The sequence below is a fragment of the Sorex araneus genome, chromosome 8 (genome assembly GCF_027595985.1).
Source record: "Sorex araneus isolate mSorAra2 chromosome 8, mSorAra2.pri, whole genome shotgun sequence".
Lineage (NCBI taxonomy): Eukaryota > Metazoa > Chordata > Mammalia > Eulipotyphla > Soricidae > Sorex > Sorex araneus.
In genome coordinates, this window is record NC_073309.1 from 40,850,104 (window position 1) to 40,868,767 (window position 18,664).

At 41.4% G+C, this 18,664-nt stretch overlaps 2 protein-coding genes across 7 annotated transcripts in view; one reads left to right on the forward strand and one right to left on the reverse strand.

The window, feature by feature from the left end:
* ZNF146 (zinc finger protein 146) overlaps positions 1-15,870 on the forward strand; it is a 37,278-nt gene extending 21,408 nt beyond the window's left edge. For all 6 annotated transcript variants that reach the window (XM_055145164.1, XM_055145162.1, XM_055145165.1 and 3 more), the window contains exons 2-3: positions 4,928-5,145; positions 12,905-15,870. In XM_055145164.1, coding sequence (XP_055001139.1) covers positions 13,610-14,488 — 879 coding nt within the window. In that variant the 5' untranslated portion in view covers positions 4,928-5,145; positions 12,905-13,609 and the 3' untranslated portion in view covers positions 14,489-15,870. The remainder of the gene's footprint in view (positions 1-4,927; positions 5,146-12,904) is intronic.
* The window catches only part of LOC101539905 (zinc finger protein 567), a 44,579-nt gene that overhangs the window by 11,748 nt on the left and 14,167 nt on the right, over positions 1-18,664 (reverse strand). The window lies entirely within an intron of this gene.

Consider the following 18,664-nt stretch of genomic DNA (forward strand, 5'->3'; position numbering starts at 1 on the left):
CATTAAAAAAGTTGAGTTCGGGGCTGGAGCGATAGCACAGTGGGTAGGGCGTTTGCCATGCACGCGGCTGACCCGGGTTCGATTCCCAGCATCCCATATGGTCCCCTGAGCACCGCCAGGAGTAGTTCCTGAGTGCAGAGCCAGGAGTAACCCCTGTGCATCACCAGGTGTGACCCAAAAAGCAAAAAAAAAAAAAAAAAGAGTTGAGTTCTCTGTTCTAAAATCATTTGAAATAAGTTTCTTTTGAGGGGGAGGGGTCTTTATCCAGCCATGCTCAGGACTTCCTTTTGGCTCTGTGCTTAGGGAGCACTCCTGCCAGGCCGAATGGGAGACCATGTGGGGGCTGGGGATCAGATTCTGGTTGGTCATTTGCAAGGCAAATACCCTACCCACTATGCTGTCACTCTGGCCCTTCGTTTGAAATAAATTTTTTTTTTTTTTTTCTTTTTGGGTCACACCTGGAGATGCACAGGGGTTACTCCTGGCTCTGCACTCAGGAATTCCCCCTGGCGGTGCTTAGGGGACCATATGGGATGCTGGGAATCGAACCTGGGTCGGCCGCGTGCAAGGCAAACGCCCTCCCCGCTGTGCTATCACTCCAGCTCCCTGAAATAAATTCTTTAAGAAATTATGCTACCAAGCTAATATACGTATGGGTTTATTTCAGTTTATTTTCAAGTACAGCCACTTTTTTTTTGAAAAATAAACTTGAGAGGCCTGAGAGATAGTACAGCAGGTAGTGCACTTTCCTTGAATGTAGCCAACTGGGTTCGATCTCCTACGTCCCATATAGTTCCTTGAGTACCACCAGGAGTAATCCCTGAGTGCAGAGCCATGAGTAACCACTGAGCATTGCTGAGTGTGTCCAGAAATAAAACCCCAAAAAGAATAAATTTGATTGGTTTAAAAAGTATTATTTTGGAGGATTGGAGAAATAGTTCAAAGAGCTGAGCACATGCTTTAAATGCAGGAAGCCCGGGTTCGATCCTCCCTCGATGCTGCTAGCACCTCCTGAGCACTGAGTTTGGAGTAACTCCTAAGCACCACTAGATGTAGTCCTAAAACAAAGATAATGTATTTTATGATTAAATAAATTTGGAAATATTTCACTGCTCTCATCTTCCATCGCATTCTTCTTTGTCAAATAAGCATAGTTGCTTGTGTATCTTTCAAGTGGCTCTTTTGTTGGGGCACTGATGGGTATTATCCTTCCCTCTTATTTTCTTATTTCTTAGGTGCTGGGGATTAAACCAGGGTCTCTTAGACATGCAGGGCATGCTTTTACTGCTGAGCCACATCATACACTTTTTTTCTGTGTCTTTTAAGTGCTACATAAATTAAGATTCCATGGTAGGGGCCAGAGAGAGATTACAGTGGGTAGGGTGCTTGCTTTGCACAACAGCCATATGGGTTGGATCCACAGCACTACATATTGTCCCCCAGGTTCACTAGTTGACAGCCAGAAGAAAGCCCTGAGTACCACTGGGTGTGGCCCAAAACCAAAATGACAGAAGTGCAGTACTGTAGTTGATTTAATTGTTAGAAATTTAAGCTATTTCTGCCTTTTGCTGTTGCTTACCCTTTTAGTTTGAAAATTCATATATAGTCGCTTTAATTTTGATTCCATTTTAGCACTTATGGACTTCTTTTTCAAAATTTAGTATTTCCTTCTAAGTATGTTACATAGAGATTTAACTTTGGAACTAAGGGGACAGGAGTACTGATACAGGAGCAGTGTTGGAGGGGGTTTCCAGGTTTTTTATTTTCTTGGATTCCATATTAGCAAGTGTGAAAATGCTGAGTAATAGTAATGCTCAAACTCAGATATAAAAATAGAAAAGTTTGTTGGAAAGAAGAAGAAAAAGGAAAGGGAAAGGAAAAGGAACTCCCCTTGTGGGGAGGAACTTAAAGGTTTAATGAGTTGTTCTTTTATGTGTCATAGTGTGTTCTTGGAGGAGTATATCTCTGAAGTAATTTGCTATGAGTGTTAGATAGTTTTCCACCTACAAGTGTTCGAAGAGCACTTTCCCGTTAGAATCTTACTAGGGGGAGGAGTTGAATATTTGATTTATTTGCATTGGACATAAGTAAAACTTGGTAGCTTGGAATAGGTTTCAGTTTCTCCCCTTATTATGAATGATGTGATTGTGTATTGTATATTACAGGGCTTTATTATTTGGGAACTGTCATCCCTTGAAAGGTGCTATTTCTTCTAGGCACTGTTACATTAGAAAGTTTAGCCCTCTCAAATGCATTGTAGTGTTGTGTTTTGACTGTTAACAGTGGTCATCGCTTTTTTTTTTTAAATATGTGTGTGTGTGGGGGGGAATAAGAACGTTTTTATTTTTATGTATTTGTGGGAGAGTAGGCCACACCCAGCAGTGCTCAGGGTTTACCTGGCAGTACTTGGGAACCATAATGTAATGCTTGGGAACAAACCTGGGTTGGCTTCAGGTAAGGTAAGTGCCTTAACTTGATCTTTGTGCTGTCTCTTGGTCCAGGAAATTTTCAGGGGGAGATTTAGGGGACCACACCTGGCAGCACACAGGGATCACTCTTGTTGTTACTGTTTATTTTATTAAATCACTGTGAATGGCAAAGTTACAAAATTGAGTCTGTTGGTACTATGTCTGATCACCAGTACCTACTTTCCTTCCACAGATGTTCCAGTTTTCCTCCCAGCCCCCAGCCTACCTCTTTTGCAGGCACTTAGGTATTTTGTTTTGCAATACTATTATTGATAGTGCCTTGCATATCACTTCATCTCCTTTCAAATCCCAGTCCTCTCCCAGAGTGACTATTACCCCCTATCATTGTCTTGGAGGTCCCTTCCCTGACCTATTTCCCCCCCCCCAAACTTTCAGGGATCACTCCTGCTAGGCCTGGCGGGGTGGGGGGGCGGCGGGCATATGGATGGGATACTTAGGATCAAATCCCAGTCTACCGCATAAAAGGCAAGAACCCAGCCCCAGCCCCAGCCCACTGTGCTATCTCTCTGGCGCCAGAAGAACCTTTTGTTGTTGTTATTTGGCCATACCCAGATGCACTCAGGGTTTACTCCTGGCTCTGTGCGTAAGGATTTCTCCTGATAGTATCCGGAGGACTATATCTGGTGCCTATTTTTGAACCTGGCCCTGCTGGGTGCAACACAAGCTCTTACCTGCTGTACTATATCTCAAGACCCTTTTTAAAAAGATTTTTTGTGTAAATCTTAGAATCACCTTTTTTTCCATAAAATTATTTTTTGTTTTGCATCACATCCAGTGGCTTACTACTTTGGTACTTACTACCATACTCCACTAGGGTTGATCTTTGAGTACATTTGGGTGTGGTCCAAAGACAAACAAAACCCCCTGCCACATGGCAGTATTTTTCAGATTCTTGAACTGTTAGAAAATTATGCTACTTGGTGAGGAGTACATTGGTGAAGGGAAGTGGACAGGGTGAATGGATCAGTTTTGAGACATTGTGTGCCTAAAATCCAGTCATGAATAATTTGAATTGCAAGATAACTAAAGAGAAAAAAAGAATTATACTTGTGTCCACTGTAATTTTTTTTATGGGCACAAGCTATTGTTCTTGTTTTTGTGTGAAACATTTTTCTAGACAGGTATGAGGGGAAGGTGCTGTAGTAACAGTCTATGCTTCAATCTCTCATGAATCTCTTAGAGAAGAGCAGTTGCCTCTGTTCTCTCTCTGGATGACTGGCCCTAGCAGATTGAGGTCATTTTTGTTTCCGGTAACTCCTCTCAGTACTTGCTTTACTAGATGGTGCATTCACTGTTAGAATTTGCTAAATCTGGGACACCTCAGTTCCAAATCCCTGTTTTATTTGACTTTTTTTTTTTGTGTGTGTAAAAATTTAAAGGGGATCAAACTCAGGGCTTAATATATGGTTTTGTTTTGTTTTTTTTTTTCCTTATGGGTCACACCTGGTGATGCACAGGGGTCACTCCTGGCTCTGCACTCAGGAATCACCCCTGGCAGTGCTCAGAGGACCATATGGGATACTGGGAATCGAACCTGGGTAGTCCATGTGCAAGGCAAACGCCCTATCCACTGTGCTATTGCTCCAGCCCCACCTTAGGTAGAGTTTTAAAGTGGATTTTGTTTTCTTTGAGTTCCTAATTTTGTTAGTTATTTGTGTATCACTTTGTTAAGTCCTTCATTCTAGGGACAAATATTTGCAAGTTATTTCAGAACCACTTATGCTGTTTGGATGTTTTGGGTCACAGTTGCAAATCATTTTGAGTTTCTCTACCAGCTTCACTACAGTTACAGCGTATGGATTGACTCTGTGTGTGCACGTGCATGTCATTCTGCCTCACCCCTTTACTCTGAATATTTTGTATGGTTTTTCAGACATACTTAAAAGATTCCAAACAGAACTGTCACCATCCTTTTGTGACACCTTCTATGTGTCCTCATTTATTGTGTTCCTGGAATTCTTGCCTTGACTTTGTGCCTCATGCCCTGTGTGGACAGTGAAATTCCATCTGTGTCTCAGCAGTAATGATCTTCTCATACCTGATACTTTAATTTCCATTCTCAGTCTCATCTCCACTTCTGGTCTGTGTATCCAGTTCCCTCATGGATCTGGATTCCTGTTTGTTTCTCAGAAACCTGACACTTAATCTCCAGAGAAGCACAATTGATGTCCTTCTTAATTGGCCTCTGTGTGTTTCTCTCTGTGCAGTGCTGTGTAAATCTCTCTAGAAACCTTCTCTGTTGAGTTGTAGGTGTACAAAGTTCCAACATTACGTCCTTCACCAGCATCCAGTTCTCTCACCAATGCTGTGTGGAGGCTTGAAAGGATTTGATGAGTTTGGCTTTAAAACTCGGGATTCAAATTTTCTTAGTACCCTTGCTCCTATTGTTTGTGTTTTAATCTGTGAAGCTAAAGTCATTACTTTGTTTTTTTTCACAGGGTCCCTCCTTGTGCATCTCTAGAAACCACCTTCCTCATCCTTCAGAAACCTGGAAGCACCAGGGTTCAGTCTGAGCTCTCCGATGGTACTTTCATCCCAGCATTAACCTTCTAGCATTTCCCTGGTAGCAGGTTATAAATGCCTCTACTGATCCTCTGTTGAAGCAAGGCAGCAATTCTGGATAGGGGAGAGAGAAGTGGAAAGGGAGTCTGTCCAGGTGAGTGAATGAAAATCAAGTTACAATGTAGTCAACATTGACATCTCTAAGTGCTTTTCCTAAAAATCGTTAGTTTTGAGGTAGCACTTGGTGTAAATCGTCGATACTGAATGCTATTTTTCATCACTATACATTATGCATTGTATTTATGTGACTTTGTTTTAATAGAGACTGTTGCATAGTCCTGTACACTGAATTCTTGCAGAAATAAGGGTTACTGTTTGTTTCATATCTCTTTCATGGGGGGGGGGCGAGAGAATACATTGATTAGGGAGTTTACTTAGCATGCGGCTGATGTGGGTTTGATCCCCAGTATCTCATTTGATCCCTTGAGCATCACCAGGAGTGGCCCATAAAAACCAAAACCATAATCTACCTCTTTCATCAAATCAGAGAGAGAATTTACCTGTTCTCGAGAGAAGTTCTTCATACGTCATTTGTATTCCCTCCCTTTGATCTCTCCTGTTGTCTCTAGTCTCAGGAACCCTGATGTATGTAATCTACTCCTCATGCATTGCCTTATGTAAATCTTCGTTCTTTACATATTGTGTGACATATAGGGTTTTTTACCCCATCCTGTTTTTGGTGTTTTTGGACCACACCCACACTGACTTGGAGCTGCTCTTGTCACTGTGCTGGGAGGTGCTGTGGATTTAGTGGTGCCAGGGAGCAAACCCCAGGTTCCCATGTGTAAAACATACACTCTAATCCTTTGAACTTTAATCTTCTCCAGCTGCTTAGGTTAATTTATCTAAAAAAAAAAATTTATACTGAATCACCATGAATTACAAAGTGATTCATGATTGCATTTCAGGGGTACATTGTTCAAGCACCCATCCCTTTATCAGCATCCACTTCCCTCCACCAGTGTCTCCAGTTTCCCTCTTGCTCCCCCAGCCTGCCTCTGACATGCACTTTTTTTTCTTTTTTTTCCTTTTAGTCACTGTGGTTTACAATACTGTTAATTGATAGTGTGCCATGCATATCACTCTGCCTCCTTAGTTCCTTATTACTTGCCTCTGTCTCATTCTTTCAGTTGATAAATATGTCAGTATGTTTTACATCTGTAATCATACTTTCAAATGTCTTATTAATCTTCTGTTTTATATCAGTAAACTGTTTCTGGCATCCCATATGGTCCACTGAGCATGGCTGGGCCCTGAGTGAAAGATAGGAGTAAGCCTTCAGCACCACCAGCTGTAACCCCAAATTTAAAAAAAGAAAAATCATGAGTGCTTTTCTGTTGTATGTGTCTATGCTTCCCACCCACACCACTCCCCTGACCCTCAATCCTAAATTTTTCAGGCCACACCTGACTGGTGGGTGTGGGCAGGGTGGTGGTGGGGTGTGTGTGTACTTCTGGTTCTGTGTTCAGAGAATCTGGGCCTCTGGCAATTCTAGCACTTTGTGGTCCACCTCAAGCCCTTTCCTACAGTTCTTTTTCAAAGATGCAGTTACTTTTACTTGGTAGTACAGCAGACAGGGCTCTTGCCTTGAATGCTACAAACCAGGTTTGATTTCAGCATTCCTTATGGTCACAAAGCACCATCAGGAGTAATTCCTGAGTGCAGAGCCATGAGTAACCCCATTGCCAGTTTGGCCCCCAAAACAAAAAAAAAAACCCTGTTTTTTAAGTGGAAATACTATATCAAAGTTAGTTTGTAGATTGGAGAGAAATAGGCACATTGTTCTCAAAAGAAATGAACCAGAAGCTGTAGAGATAGTACAGTGGGCAGGGCACTTGTCTTGCATGTAGCTGACACAGATTCGATTGTCCCCTTAGCACTGCCAGGTGTGGCCCAAGAACAAAAATAGCAAAATAATAATAATAATAAAACCAGTTTGCAATTCTACTATTACAGTATTTTCATATATTACAATTTTAGATACTAAGGAGTGTCAGGGATCAGTCAAAATTTTATCTCTCTTGGGGCCTATATTATTATTTTTTAACTTCAGTTTTTTAATTTGGATCACCTCCGGCATGGCTCAGAGATCACTCCTGACTGCTCAGGGATCATTTCTGGTGGGCTTAGGGACCATTTGTATTGCTGGGAATCAAATCTGTCTCAGCTGTGTGCAAGGCAAGTGTCCTGCCTACTGGCCAGGGGCCAGTATTTTAATTGGGAAGGATTTTGAGTGAATAACGTGAAAAGTATATTTTATCTGATCTAAGTGCTTTGGAGGAAAAATAAAAATAAAACCAGCATAGAGAGGGTTAAGTTGGTCAGGGGAAGTTCTCGCTGAGAAAATATTTAAAAAAAAAAAAAAAAGAAGTTGTGAGAGTATGGCACATGGTATTTAGTTGAAGATCATTGAGCCAAAAGGAACAAAACGTGTTAAAATAAAGCCCTGCAGCACATGTGTGTGTGGCCAACCTCTGCACATGGTGCCTGGGTACATGTCACCCACATCTCCCCTCTTTAGATGTGGATTTTCATACTTTAATACTGAGATGTGTACCCAGGCTCCCCACTGTAGAGAATCCCTCATTCTCTTTTGAGTGTGTTACATGCTCTTTCTCTTCTTCCCTTTCCTCAACATTTCTAAGTAATACCTGTTTTTACTACAAGAAAAAACCTTGTGGCAGGAGCTTGTCCTTTTCAAAGAGTAGACATGGAAGCAGTGGGCTGGAGCAGAATGAGAAAGGGAAATGAGTAGGCTTGCCAAGAAGGTGGTTGAGGAGAGGCATTAGTTTGATCTTGGTGGTTGGGATTATTAGAGATGCTGAGTAGGGGGCTGAGACAGTGTAGGGGTAAGGGGCAAAGCTTGAATGAAGCTGACCCCTGGACTGCCACAGGTCCAAGAACAGTGCAGCCTCGGACCACAATGGCCAAGAATGGCTCACCACCACCCCAAATAACATTTTTCTAAAATACATAATTTTAGCTAAAAGAGAAATAATGTTTTTGCATTTTTTTGTTAGTATCTTTACTGACCTAGTAAATAAATGAAAGCTGGAGTCTCATTTCTACTATCTTGTTTCAGAGTATATAAAAATTTATCACTTTACATCGAGGGTGGGGAGATTTTTTGTTAGTTTGCTTGTTTGTTTTTTTCCCCTCATTACGGGGACATTCCTGATGGTGCTCAGGAGTTACTCCTGCCTCTGCACTCAGGAATTACTCCGGGCGGGGACTGAAACTGGGTCGGCCCCATTCAAACCAAACACCCAGCTTGCTGAACTATCGCTCCAGTCCCTGTTAAAGACTACTGAGATATTTATAACAATGTTGTTGGATTATAGAGTACAGGTGGTGGGCTGCCACAGGCCTTCATGTGACTAGATATGTACCTGATCAGACTGTGTGATTTTACTGGCTGGATTTTTCTCCCCCTCGTTTACATAGACGTAGACAAGAAGTAGTTTAATAGTTTTTGTTTACTTTTGGGATTTTGGCTACACCTAGCAGTGCTCAGGGTTTATTTCTGGTTCTGTGTTCGTAGTGACCCCTGGGGGTACTCAGAGAATCATATGTAGTACTGGGGATTTGAACCAGGGTCATAGCTGCTGCAGTGGCACATAAGCCAAGTACCTTCCTTCCTGTACTATCTCTCTGGCCCTTTAATAAGTTTTTAATTTTTGAGGAGGGGAGTGGTTTAGGCTACTCAATGGGACTAAGCATCTCTGTGCTCAAGAGTGACCCTGACTGTCCTAGGGATCGAATTGGGCTCACCTGTATGCAGGCAAGCACCCGAACCCTGTATTATCTCTTCAATAATCTTTTTAAAAATTATTTTTGAGACTCTTTAGTATAATACCAACACATAACAAAATTTTTTCAGGATTAGTTGCAACATGGTGTTTGAAACTATATCAATAATTTTTTTAATGTCTGGAGAAATAGTATAATAGGTTGATCACTTGCCCTGCATGCAGTTGACCAGGATTCAACTCCTGGCATCCCATATGGTTCCTGAGCACTGCTATTAGTGATTTCTGAGTGCAGAGCTAGGAGTAACCCCTGAGCATTGCTAGATTTCTATCCCCCACCCTTTTTTTCAGTTTTTTTTTTTTTCCTTTTTGGATCACCTTTTTTGCTTTTGCATCACCTAGTGATGCATAGGGCTCATGGCTCATGGCTCATGCACTCAGGAATTACTCCTGGCAGTGCTTGGGGACCATATGGGATGCTGGGAATTGAACCCAGGTCTGCTGCATGCAAAGCAAAGCCCTACCCGCTATGCTATCGCTCCAGCCCCTTTTTCAGTTCTCTTAACATAAAGTTTCTTAAACTTTGAACAGATCTTTTTTCCACGAATGGTTTTTAAATATTCTTTGATCATTGAGTTGTGCATCTTTTTTTTGGGGGGTGGGGGTGCACCCGGTGGTGCACAGGGGTTACTTCTGGCAGTGCTCGGGGGACCATATGGGATGCTGGGAATCGAACCCCGGTCAGCCACGTGTAAGGCAAATGCCCTACCTGTTGTGCTATCGCTCCAGCACCCAAGTTGTGCATACCTTTTTAATGCTGATATGTATACACTATTGAAAGATAGTGTTTAAATCACCACCAATCTTGTTTGAAAAGTTGAAACATATTCTAAGCACTTCTATCAACTTCATGGTATAAGATATAATCTCCCAAAATTATTTTAAAAAGTTTTTTTATTGACGTTATCATGGTGATTTACAAAGTTATTAATGATTGAGTACATAAAAATTGCATAAAATTTTCAAAACCAATCCTTTCCCCAGTTTCCCTCCCAGCTATCCTAGACAGGCACTTTCTGGGAGGCAGGCAGGCCACATCCAGCTGTGCTCAGTGCTTCCTCCTGGCTCTGTGCACAGGGATCACTTCTGTCAGGTTTGGAGGACCATAGGGAGTGCTGGGGATCAAACCTGCTGTTCTCTCTCTCCAGCCCATGATCGTTTAATCTTTTTTTGACAGCTCAGTAGTATTCAGTAGTGTATATATAACTGTAGTTTCTTTATTCAGTCATCTCTTCTTGGATACTGGGTTGTTTCCAGATTACAGCTACTGTGAACTGTGCTGCAATGAACATGAGTGCAAATGTCTTTTTTGAAAAGTGTTTTGGGCTTTTGGTATATTCCAAGAAGTGGAATTGCTGTTTTATGGATTCCCAAGTAGGGGTTTATTACTTCTGGGTCAGGGACTATTGGTGGTGCTCGGGACCATAAGGGATGCTGGGGGTTGAATGGGTTGACCCATGCAAGGCAAGTGCCTTTCCTGCTGTATTATCACCCCAAGCCAGAGGTGCTAAAATTTCTTAGTTTAATGTAGTCCTATTTGTTTATGTTTGCTCCCACTTATTGGCCAGTGCCATTTGAATCCTTAAAGATACTTCTAGTTTCTGGGGCTGCACAGCGGGTAGGGCGTTTGCCTTGCACACGGCCGACCCGGGTTCGAATCCCAGCATCCCATATGGTCCCCTGAGCACTGCCAGGGGTGATTCCTGAGTGCAGAGCCAGGAGTAACCCCTGTGCATCGCTGGGTGTGACCCAAAAAGCAAAAAAAAAAAGATACTTCTAGTTTCAATGTCATGGAGAGTTTCATGTTTTCACTGTTATAACTTACAAATTCAGATCTGATATTGAGGTCTTTAATCCAATTTTTATTTGACTTTTGTGCATGGTGTTAGAAAGGGATCTGCGTTCATTTTTTCTCATGTTTTTCTCATGTTTCTGAGTAGTGCAGTTTCCATGCACTACTTGTTGAGCTTTCCATGTTCCTCTTCATACTTTTTGCTCCTTTATTAAAGATTAACTGTCCATATATCTGAGGGTCTGTCTTGTGAATCTGGACTCTGAGTTAAATTAAATTTCATTGGTCTGAGAGTCTGTCTTCATTCCAGTACCACACTGTCTTAATTACAAAAGCTTTATTGTTCAACTTGAAGTTGTGTTTGTGTGTGTGTGTGTGTGTGTGTGTGTGTGTGTGTGTGTTGCATATGAGTTTCAGAAGTGCTTGATGTATTTGGGGGGGGGGTGTTTGTTCGTCTTGGGTCATATCTGGCTATGCTCAAGGATTACTCCTGGCTCTGCACTCAAGAATTACTCCTGGCAGTGCTCAGAGAACTATATATGGGATGCTGAAGATCAAACCTAGGTTGGCCACACGCAAGACAGGTGCCCTACCTTGTACAATCACTCCAGGCCTAATCTAATTTTTTTTAATGTCAGAATTTTTGTTTGCTCTTTTTGGGCTACACCTGGTGGTACTCAGGGCTTATTACTCTTGGTGCTGCTCAGGGGTCCATATATGGTGCGAGGGATCAAACCTGGGTTGTCCACATGTAATACATGCACCCAATCCCCTGTACTATCACTTTGGCCCATGTCATGGGTATTCTAATGGGGACTGCATTAAATCTGTAAAATGCTTTGAGAAGGGCAGTATTGATGTTTTGACAGTGTTAATCCTCCTGATCCTTGTGTCCTTTTTTTGGGGGGGGGTAATAAGTTCTTCACCTGTTCTGTTACACTGATGGGGCACAGATGTAAATGGGAATTTTTTTTAATAATTTCTCTTTTATTATTTGAATATAGAAAAGCCATGGATTTCTGCATGTTGATTTTATAGCCTGCCACTTTACTACACAAGTATTTTGTTCGTAGAGTCTTTAGAGTATCTATATATAGTACTATTTCATGTGCAAATAGAGTTTGACTTCTTATCTGGATGCCCTTAATATTTCTTTCTTGCCTAATTGCTATTGAATGATAGTGGTGAGAGTGAACAACCTTGTGTTTATCATAAAGTTTCTGTCTAGAAATGATACTTAGGGCCTTGTACTCATATTTGTTGTTTAAGCAAGATAGTTGGCCATGCCTGAGTTTGCTTAGATGAAGCAATATCAGCCTTCTGTGTAAGGAAACTCTTACTACTGGTGAATGGTAACATGGTACACTCCACTTTCCTCCTCTTGGCCCTGTCTTAATTAGATTTTGTTTTTTGTTTCGGGTCACACCTGGCAGTGCTCAGGGGACCATTTGTGATTCCAGGATTTCCTTTTCCTCACTTTCATTTTTTTCCTCTGTGTGTGTGTGTGTGTGTATATGTGCACGAGCGCTTGCAGGGAAGGGGCGGGAATGTGGGGCCATCTGGTCCTGTGCTTAAGGATCAGTTCTTCTAGGGCTCATTGAAATTCAGTGGGTGCCATCGAACCTTGGTTGGCTGTGTGCAAAGTATCCGCTGTACTATCTCTAGCCCCAATGTTCTTTACAAGTGGGCTTCCTCAGATGTGTGTGGAAATACTGCACCATCACATTTAAGACTCACCAGAGCTTTTTCTACTCTGGAGAAGCTGTGCTCTTATGAACATGTATCTTTGCCTTTACCTTTCTCTAAATTAATTTCTTTCGTTGTTTTTTTTTTTTTGGGGCCACCTGGCAGTGCTCAGGGGTTTCTCCTGGCTTTGCATTTAGGAATCATTCCTGGTGGTGTTCAGGGGGACCATATGGGATGCTGCGGATCGAACCCGGGTCTGCAGCACACAAGGCAAGCACCGTATGCTGTACTATCTCTCCAGGACCTCTAAGTTAATTTTTTTAAATAGAGCTCTTTTACTTGAAAAGAAAGATTAATTCATCAACTGGTGAATATTGGTATGAGGGTTTTTTCATATTGAGACATGAACTAGTGAAATGATCTCCAAAGCACAATCTGAAATATCAATACTAGTAATGATAAGTAATGCTGGTAAGATAACATTTGAATACTTGTTTTCTACCCATAGTGCTAAGCATCTTATACATTCACCACTTTAAATGATGGTTCTTTGTATTCCATTTTAGAAGTCTAAGAAGATGGTCAGCATATAGAGAGGCAACAGGATTGGGAGGCAAGTTGCATCTATCTTCAGTAAAATACAAATTAAGGGAAAAAATCAGTGAATATAAGAAAGTCGGAGAAATATTTCCTCAGATCTCAGACTTTATATCTGTTAATACAGCATCTTTCAGCTTCATCAGAAAAAGAGTTTGAAACAGTTTAGGGTTAATAAAGAAGGAACTTAATAAAGAAGAAACTCGTATAGGAAAGAATCTTTAACTTGTAAATACCTTCAGGTTAAAAAAGTTGAATACCATCTGATACTAGAATCTTCAGACTGGAGAGAAAGAAATCTTACAATATTAGTGAATTTGAGAAATTTTTCACTCACGTGTCACGCTTCATTAAATGTAGAAGCCCTTTTCTTTTAAGGACTATTAGAAAGCCTTTAGCTAGATGACAAATCTTAATAAGGATAAGAAAATTCATACTGGAAAGGAACCAGTGAAAGTAACAAAAATTATTTTACTTGAAAATTACACTTAAGAAGCTTTGAATGGTCAAGTTTTCCTTTGTAACATACCCATTATTCTACATTTGTAAGGCCCTACAAAGAGAAATTTTACAAATGTAAGAAATGTGTAAATACTTTCAACCAAAAACAAATCATTTGTCAAAAAATTTCTACTGTAGAGAAATCTGGTGAATGTGGGAAAACTTCCATTCAGATGTCACAACTCAGTCAACAGAGAAATAATAGTGGGGGCGGCCCCTTTGCCTGTAAGATATGTGGGAAAGTCTTCAATCAAAAATCAAATCTCACTGAACATGAGCATTTTCATAACAGAGAGAAACCCTTTGAATGTAATGAATGTGGAAAAGCCTTCAGCCAAAAGCAGTATGTCATTAAACATCAAAACACTCATACTGGAGAGAAGCTTTTTGAATGTAACCAGTGTGGGAAATCTTTCAGCCAGAAGGAAAACCTTCTTACACATCAGAAAATTCACACCGGAGAGAAACCTTTTCAGTGTAAGGATTGTGGGAAAGCGTTCATTCAGAAGTCAAACCTCATCAGACACCAGAGAACTCACACAGGAGAGAAGCCCTTTGTTTGTAAGGAGTGTGGAAAAACCTTCAGTGGCAAATCCAACCTTACTGAGCATGAGAAGATTCATATTGGAGAGAAACCGTTTAAATGCAATGAATGTGGAACAGCTTTTGGCCAGAAGAAGTACCTCATAAAACATCAAAACATCCACACTGGTGAGAAGCCCTATGAGTGTAATGAATGTGGAAAAGCCTTTTCTCAACGAACGTCACTTATTGTACACGTGAGAATTCATTCAGGGGATAAGCCTTATGAATGCAATGTGTGTGGAAAAGCTTTCTCTCAGAGTTCATCTCTCACCGTTCACGTCAGAAGCCATACAGGTGAGAAACCTTACGGATGTAATGAGTGTGGGAAAGCTTTCTCACAGTTTTCAACCCTGGCTCTGCATTTAAGAATACACACAGGTAAGAAACCATATCAGTGTAGTGAGTGTGGGAAAGCTTTCAGCCAGAAGTCACACCACATCAGACACCAGAAAATTCATACTCACTAAATACCCTTTGAGTATCTGGGATATCGTGGAAAAGAATTTTACAGTTCATAGGACATCATAAATAATTGTTTTGAAGATAAACATCACATGTGAGGAAAACAAGAATAAGGGATATGATAATTAATATTGAACAGAAAGACAGTTTTATGATGCAAAGCTGGTGCCCAACAAAAGTCATAAAGCGAAGTTAGTGCTAAAACTGGACAAATTTCCACTACATGCAGAAATGGAAAACAAACTTGTTGTGATTGCTGTCTGCTTAATTCTGAAGATATTCACAATACTATAAGAAAATAAGTGAATATTGGGACAGAAAACCATTTTATGGTATTGAACCAATAGAACAGAAGACATTCTGAAAACAATGGCATTTATTAGAATTTAGAATATAGTAATGGCTTCAGGACTATGAGAAGATAATGGAACTATTTTAAAAATGATTTGGAGGTAATTTTTTTCTCCAAGGAAAAAAAATATAGACCGTGGACAAGAAGTTCTTAAAGTGGTTAAGATCCAAAGGTATTAAACCAGAAATATGAAAATGCTACATATACTAAAATGGTGGTGACTTTGGGAGTAGGAGAACATTCTTATAACAGATTCAAAATACCCAGCAGTTCTGCCCTGTAGTATGTAAAGCTCAGGATAAATAGATCAGGCTGTTTGCTGTGGCATGGTTTGTAGTAACCATAAACTGGAAATGACAAGTTCCCATCAGCAACAAAATTGCAAAACCTATTATATAATGTATATCTGTAAAATGAACAAATGTGATCTACTTGTATTACAGTTAAAGATCTCAAAATGGGAGAGAATGAAGTTGTAGAATCACATTACATGATGATGACATTTTTGTAAATTTGAGCTAAATTTTTCCTCATGAAATTTAGAACTATATATTGATAATGGATATATATGTCTGTTAGTGTTTTTTTTTTTTATGTATTTGAAATGAATTGGAAGGACACAGCAAACTATAGGGTTGCTTGTGAAGAGTGAAGGGGATGTGTGTGGAGCGGGAATGGGGTTGGCTTGAGATATATATATATATATATATATATATATAAACATCCTTTTCTCAGAAACAGAAGACTGCAAGTAAATATATCAATATTAGATAATTCTGGATTGTGGTATATGGATATCTTGTCTTATTTTTTGTACTTTTCTGTATTCTAAAATTTTCTCACTAAGAACAGGGGTGAGGATGGGAACACTGTACCAGTAGAAATTAAGTTCTAATGGAGTAATTCCCAATCAAATACTAAACTTTTTATAGAGATATTTCTAAAGTTTTATCAGCAATGAGTGGATGGAGTTGTTCTCTATGTAATATGAAATTATCTATTTTATTAAAATTAAAAATGATAGTATAATCCAAATCTGTCTAAATTTATTTTTACATTGTTGCGTACACTAGATATCAACATTTTAATATTTTGCAGCATTATCATTTGAACTTAGAAAGTTTTAAGAACTTTTAGCTAAGTAAGGGTACATACATAGAAGACACTTTTCAGCTAAATTATAAATTTCCATGAAAATGGCATGTGCATTGAAATAATTCTGACTGTTGCTTTTTGTGGGTGAGGGATGGGGAGGTGTCTTCCAAGCAGAGTTCTGGGGCTGCTCCTGGCAGTCATTACTTGGCCAGCTGGGGATGGTTCAGTGCTGTGGGCCAGTGGTGCTGGGGGGCTTTGCAGTACCAGTTGAGACCTTGAGTCTTGACATAAGCTGCCCAGAACACCTATAGTTAGAGTAAAGGTCAATACTTGGGTGTCTTTGATGCAGTACCAGGGATTGAACCCAGGACTTAAGACATGTGAGGCATAAACTAATCACTTAGCCACAGAGGTCAAACCCAGGTTGGCCACATGAAAGGTACCTTATACTGTATATCCTACACTCCTCAAGTTACCTTATACTATATCTCCTACACTCCTCAATTTTTAATCTGCAGATTATTTCCATTGGGTTGTTTTTTTTTTCTTTTTTGGGTCACACCTGGCGATGCACAGGGATTACTCCTGGCTGTGCACTCAGGATTCACCCCTGGCGGTGCTCAGGGGACCATATGGGATGCTGGGATTCAAATCCGGGTCGGCCTCGTGCAAAGCAAACGCCCTACCCACTGTGCTATCACTCCAGCCCCCCATTGTATTGTTTTGACAGACACCTTTATGGTTTTTTGTTTTGTTTTGTTTGTTTTCTTTGCTTTTTGGGTCAGACCCAGCGTTGCACAGGGGTTACTCCTGGTTCATGCTCTCAGGAATTACTCCTGGCGGTGCTCGGGGGACTATATGGGATGCTGGGGATCGAACCTGGGCCGGCTGTGTGCAAGGCAAACACCCTATCCGCTATGCTATCACTCCAGCCCTGACACCTTTATGTTTTTAAATCTCAAGGTATAATTGAAAAAGTTTTTGAGGCTTGAGAGATACAGTACAGCAAATAGAGCTTTTGCTTGGTGTGCTGCTGACACAGATTCTGTCCTGGGTACCACATGGTCCCCAAGCCCTGCCAGGAGTGATTCTTGAACACAGCCAGGTATGGGCTCATGACTCTTTCCCTCAAATTTTTTACTTATTTCCCAAGCCTAATAAAACATGACTTTACATGGGATTAACTACCTTATGTCTATTGATTCAAGGGAATTTCTATCTTGTGGGGGGAGGGGAAGAAGATATGCCACACCTAAGAGTGCTCAGGCACCTCTCCGCCTGCATCTCTTTATAAACCCCCCCCCTTTTTTTTTTTTTTTTGCTGTTTTTGGGTTACATCTGGTGATGCACGGGGTTACTCCTAGCTCTGCACTCAGGAAATACTCCTGGCGGTGCTTGGGAGACCATATGGGATGCTGGGAATTGAATCAGGGTTGGCCGTATGCAAGGCAAACGCCCTACCTGCTGTGCTATTGCTCCAGCTCCTCAGTTTATTTTTTAAATTCATTTCAGTGCCATTGATTGAACCCAGGACGTCACGCATGCAAGGCAGTTCTACTGCTAAGCCACATTCCTAGCCCTTATATGGGATTTAAAAAAAAATTGGAGCTATTCCCAGGTGATGCTTTTTTTTTTTTTTTTTTTTTGCTTTTTGGGTCATACCTGGCGATGCACAGGGGTTACTCCTGGCTCTACACTCAAGAATTACTCCTGGCGGTGCTCAGGGGACCATATGGGATGCTGGGAATCGAACCCGGGTCGGCAGCGTGCAAGGCAAACGCCCTACCTGCTGTGCTATTGCTCCAGCTCCTCAGTTTATTTTTTAAATTCATTTCAGTGCCATTGATTGAACCCAGGACGTCACGCATGCAAGGCAGTTCTACTGCTAAGCCACATTCCTAGCCCTTATATGGGATTTAAAAAAAAATTGGAGCTATTCCCAGGTGATGCTTTTTTTTTTTTTTTTTTTTTTTGCTTTTTGGGTCATACCTGGCGATGCACAGGGGTTACTCCTGGCTCTACACTCAAGAATTACTCCTGGCGGTGCTCAGGGGACCATATGGGATGCTGGGAATCGAACCCGGGTCGGCCGCGTGCAAGGCAAACGCCCTACCCGCTGTGCTATCTCTCCAGCCCCTCCAGGTATCTTTTCTATTTTGTTTTTGGCTACCAAAACGGTAATACTTAGGCATTACTGGGCTCCACAATCAGAAATTACTCCTGGCGAGGCTTCTGGCACCATATGGGATGCTGAGGGTCAAACTCAGATCGGCCGCGTGCCCATACCCACTTACTCGCTCCAGCCCCTCCAGAAATTTTTAGGGGAATATAGTAGCGGGGACTAACAACTAGCTTTTCTTTACCCCTCCGGTTTTCCCTACCTGGACTACGTATACCAAAGGTCTGTTGTCCACAGATACTTTGGTAGCGAACTAGGCGTTTTCATCTCGAGTACTGCGAGCCGGGCTGCCAGGAGCAGTAGACCTGGTCACGGCAACTGGCCGACCCGCTCCCTTGTTCGGGCTTCAGTGCCCAAATCCCTAGCTTCCACCCAGCGTGGCATCCGGAAGTCATCCGAACTACATCTCCCAGAGGGCTTTGCTGGCTGTCAACAGGTGTCGCAGGATTTAGGACCTTTATTTACCGGTTGGCGAGGCTCGCTGCGGCAGTTAGTAATCCCAGCTTTCTGTGGTTGGCCAGTGAACTCCAGGCCGGAACAGGGAGGCCCTCGAGC